Source organism: Coregonus clupeaformis, chromosome 30 (assembly GCF_020615455.1).
Source record: "Coregonus clupeaformis isolate EN_2021a chromosome 30, ASM2061545v1, whole genome shotgun sequence".
Classification (NCBI taxonomy): domain Eukaryota; kingdom Metazoa; phylum Chordata; class Actinopteri; order Salmoniformes; family Salmonidae; genus Coregonus; species Coregonus clupeaformis.
The window spans coordinates 54,090,499-54,095,498 of record NC_059221.1 but is presented as its reverse complement, the minus strand read 5'-3'; the positions used below and the strand labels follow the sequence as shown (position 1 = coordinate 54,095,498).

The 5,000-nt window shown below is 47.1% G+C and overlaps 1 protein-coding gene across 1 annotated transcript in view; it reads left to right on the top strand.

Moving 5' to 3' along the window:
• The window catches only part of LOC123482251 (kelch-like protein 5), a 9,883-nt gene that overhangs the window by 14 nt on the left and 4,869 nt on the right, over positions 1-5,000 (top strand). The window contains exon 1 of the mRNA XM_045209302.1: positions 1-725. This exon is cut by the window's left edge and continues 14 nt beyond it. Within this exon, the coding sequence (XP_045065237.1) occupies positions 115-725 (611 nt within the window). The 5' untranslated portion in view covers positions 1-114. The remainder of the gene's footprint in view (positions 726-5,000) is intronic.

Here is a 5,000-nt window from a genome sequence, read left to right as displayed (position 1 = left end):
CTCCCTCCCTCAGTTGTTGTAAGCGTGTGGTTGCCAAGAGGAGCTGTAGTACAGTTACGACGGTAACTAGGCACCTAGAGCTCCCCGCCATTTCTTCCGGTTTTAAGAGCCTGAATGTCGACCAGCGGCTCCAGCTCCTCTTCGCGGAAGGACTTCGATGTGAAGCAGATCCTCCGGATCCGATGGAGGTGGTTCGGCCACCCGGCTGTCCAGCCGCCCCACAACCCCCCGCTAGGAGACTTATTTACCGGGAGAGGAGCGGGGGCCAGCCCCGGAGAGTGCCAGAGCCCCTCTGTTAGTGGCTGTTCTACCAGTAACAGAACCGTAAACGGCGCCGGTACAGAAAATAACTGCCAAGTAGCAGTTGGAACTAGTGGTAACGGCAGTTTTAGTGGCAATAGTTCATGCAACGCCGACAACAGAAAGTTTGCGGAGAATTCTGTTGGGAGTCGCACTGTTAACCTCCCGGTACCAGCGTTTGCAGCCGCGGCAGCTGGGGATTCCTCTTGTCCGCAGTCCTTCAGCCAGCGGGAGTGGGTCGCCCCGTTGTCTCTCTCTCACTCTCGCCCGGTAACGGACATAGAGCGCCCCGGGGAGGGCTCTTCGCTCCCCCAGCCGCCGGTACCCGAGGCGGCTGTTCCCGCGGCTGAAGAGGAGACGGGGCTGACGACGGGAGCCGAGAATAATAACAACAACCACGACGACTCTGTCTCCAGCTCCTGCAGGTATGAAGAGAATGGGACGAGATCACCGTTTTTTTAACGCGAGTTTAGCTCGCTGTCTCCTCCCGGTGCTTTAACACAGGCCTATGTTTCTGTGTAAATTGATAGCGTTAAACGTTATGTTAGCTAGCCTACTTTTGTACCAAGTTAATTTCTCTGTAGATTTGAACTGAATGGTCAACTTTGTATAACAGCGGTCAACATATGATGCTCGCTGTAGGTCAATGTAGGCTGTGATTCGTTTTATTCAACAGTCCTATCGGTCCTATGGGAAACATCGTGCATCGTTCTTTCCATACCCCCCCCCCTGGCTATATAGTCTATATGCTAACCGTATATAATAGGGTTTCATCATTTTTAATATGATTTAATAAGACTAATCATGTTATTCATGTTAACCCACGATGAGGTGTCTGGGATGACCTGTTGATAACCTGGCACTTAGACGGACAGTCACAGATGTTAACCCACGATGAGGTGTCTGGGATGACCTATTGATAACCTGGCACTTAGACGGACAGTCACAGATGTTAACCCACGATGAGGTGTCTGGGATGACCTATTGATAACCTGGCAGTTAGACGGACAGTCACAGATGTTAACCCACGATGAGGTGTCTGGGATGACCTGTTGATAACCTGGCAGTTAGACGGACAGTCACAGATGTTAACCCACGATGAGGTGTCTGGGATGACCTATTGATAACCTGGCAGTTAGACGGACAGTCACAGATGTTAACCCACCGATGAGGTGTCTGGGATGACCTGTTGATAACCTGGCAGTTAGACGGACAGTCACAGATGTTAACCCACGATGAGGTGTCTGGGATGACCTGTTGATAACCTGGCAGTTAGACGGACAGTCACAGATGTTAACCCACGATGAGGTGTCTGGGATGACCTGTTGATAACCTGGCAGTTAGACGGACAGTCACAGATGTTAACCCACGATGAGGTGTCTGGGATGACCTGTTGATAACCTGGCAGTTAGACGGACAGTCACAGATGTTAACCCACGATGAGGTGTCTGGGATGACCTGTTGATAACCTGGCACTTAGACGGACAGTCACAGATGTTAACCCACGATGAGGTGTCTGGGATGACCTATTGATAACCTGGCAGTTAGACGGACAGTCACAGATGTTAACCCACGATGAGGTGTCTGGGATGACCTATTGATAACCTGGCAGTTAGACGGACAGTCACAGATGTTAACCCACGATGAGGTGTCTGGGATGACCTATTGATAACCTGGCAGTTAGACGGACAGTCACAGATGTTAACCCACGATGAGGTGTCTGGGATGACCTGTTGATAACCTGGCAGTTAGACGGACAGTCATTGATATGGAATCCGCTGATTCACATCCTACACACTAATGATGCGCGAGTTGACTCATAACCCGCCGTCCCCGCGGATAGCGGGCGGGTGAGTTTAGGGTCATGAAATATATACGGTCAGGTTGAATAAAGAGAAAACAAAACATACAACAATGTATAAATGTATAATTATTATAATATCATTATTGTGCAATTTACAGTGAGCTCCAAAAGTATTGGGACCAGTGATACTTTGTCTTGTTGTTTTGGCTCTGTACTCCAGCACTTTGGATTTGAAATGATACAATGACTGTGAGGTTAAAGTGCAGACTGTCAGCTTTAATTTGAGGTAGTGCTGAGCGATTTTAGTGCTTTTTGAGGTCGGTTCGGTTGAGTAGTGCTTTTTGAGGACGGTTTTCGGTTTCAATATTATTATTTTTTTGGGGGGGCATTAAATGCACCATGCATTAGGCCTGTGTGGGATGCGTGCTGTAACAACACAGAATAAAACAATTAATACAAGTCCCATGATGGTAGTAACCGCCCAGTACTGCTTATCACTTATTAATATTACTTTATTTTAATAAAATATTAACGTTTTTATTATCTCATTCCAAGATCATCATCTCATCTCTACAGAGCTGCTGTCTGACTAAATCACTATTTTAGTAGTTCTTCAGTGTAAATAAGGCAGGCTTTTATGACCGCTGAATACCAACTATCAATCATTTAGATCATGTATATTTTAAGGCTCGCAAAGCAACTGCTTTTCTATCCCTCTCGATCGCGCGTTCTCTCTTCTCTCACGCCTCATTCACGTTACCCCGTAACATGCTGACAAACACCGCTCGCGTTTACGTGCGCCAGCGTTGCAAAAAAAATAAATGTACACATACGTGTTATTCAATCATTGCATTCAAACTGCTCGCGCGCGTCAACTTGGTTCTATTTGTGACTCTCGACCCGCCGCAAGTCCCGCCTCTCCCATCTCCCCATTGGTTTTTAGGAGCATCTACCCACGTGGGTGATCGACCCGCCGCAAGTCCCGCCTCGCCCATCTCCCCATTGGTTTTTAGGAGCATCTACCCACGTGGGTGATTTGAAAGATGAACTGAGGTCCACACTCCAGTCCAGTTGGTGGTGGTGATGCACCTTAAAGTTGGTTGCCAACCGCCATATAAAGTCCAAAGAAGAAGAAGAAGAAGACTGAAGGAGGAGAGATTACTAGAAACGACCTCTGTTTACCCTTTTATCAGATGAATTATCGGAGTAGAGGACTTTGTGCATTTCAGGTAAAATAACAACCCAATGTTTTATATCCCAGGACAAATTAGCTAGCAACAGCAAGCTTGCTAGCTAAATTGCCATGAAATGTTTAAATGCTTTTTCGACCTGTCCCCAATTTAATATAGTCGGTTTTAAGAGTTCGTTTTGATATTTCAACCGGCGTGTCCTGATGGTGTCTGGTGTGGACGGACAAAATCAACATGAGCGCGATGGCGCGCACACGGACGGACGCCCGGTGTTGTCAGGATGTAAGCGCTCCGTTACGTAGCGCCGGATGCGTTTTCAATGGGGACGTCCACAACGGAGTGGAAACTCAACGCCCCCTTGTGGTTGAAGGAGCCGTTGCGAGACGGACGCCGCATACTTTGACATTTTTCAAACTTTGCGTGTGTCTTCAGGTCCAGCCAGAGTCCGTCGAAGAACAGGAAGTTACCAAACCACAGAAGATGAAAAGATGTGTTTTTTTAGTGTTGGCTTTATTGGATAGCTAGCAACTTGGAAACAATTACCCATTCCTATAAATGAGTACAATGTTTTTAAATAGTAATGATAAATAATACAGTCGTGGTCAAACGTTTTGAGAATGACACAAATATTAATTTTCACAAAGTCTGCTGCCTCAGTTTTTATGATGGCAATTTGCATATACTCCAGATTGTTATGAAGAGTGATCAGATGAATTGCAATTAATTGCAAAGTCCCTCTTTGCCATGAAAATGAACTTAATCCCCCCAAAAAACATGTCCACTGCATTTCAGCCCTGCCACAAAAGGACCAGCTGCCATCATGTCAGTGATTCTCTCGTTAACACAGGTGAGAGTGTTGACGAGGACAAGGCTGGAGATCACTCTGTCATGCTGATTGAGTTAGAATAACAGACTGGAAGCTTTAAAAGGAGGGTGGTGCTTGAAATCATTGTTCTTCCTCTGTTAACCATGGTTACCTGCAAGGAAAAACGTGTCGTCATCATTGCTTTTCACAAAAAGGGCTTCACAGGCAAGGATATTGCTGCTAGTAAGATTGCACCTAAATCAACCATTTATCGGATCATCAAGAACTTCAAGGAGAGAGGTTCAATTGTTGTGAAGAAGGCTTCAGGGCGCCCAAGAAAGTCCAGCAAGCGCCAGGACCGTCTCCTAAAGTTGATTCAGCTGCGGGATCGGGGCTCCACCAGTGCAGAGCTTGCTCAGGAATGGCAGCAGGCAGGTGTGAGTGCATCTGCACGCACAGTGAGGCGAAGACTTTTGGAGGATGGCCTGGTGTCAAGAAGGGCAGCGAGGAAGCCACTTCTCACCAGGAAAAACATCAGGGACAGACTGATATTCTGCAAAAGGTACAGGGATTGGACTGCTGAGGACTGGGGTAAAGTCATTTTCTCTGATGAATCCCCTTTCCGATTGTTTGGGGCATCCGGGAAAACACCTTGTCCGGAGAAGACAAGGTGAGCGCTACCATCAGTCCTGTGTCATGCCAACAGTAAAGCATCCTGAGACCATTCATGTGTGGGGGTTGCTTCTCAGCCAAGGGAGTGGGCTCACTCACAATTTTGCCTAAGAACACAGCCATGAATAAAGAATGGTACCAACTCATCCTCCGAGAGCAACTTCTCCCAACCATCCAAGAACAGTTTGGTGACGAACAATGCCTTTTCCAGCATGATGGAGCACCTTGC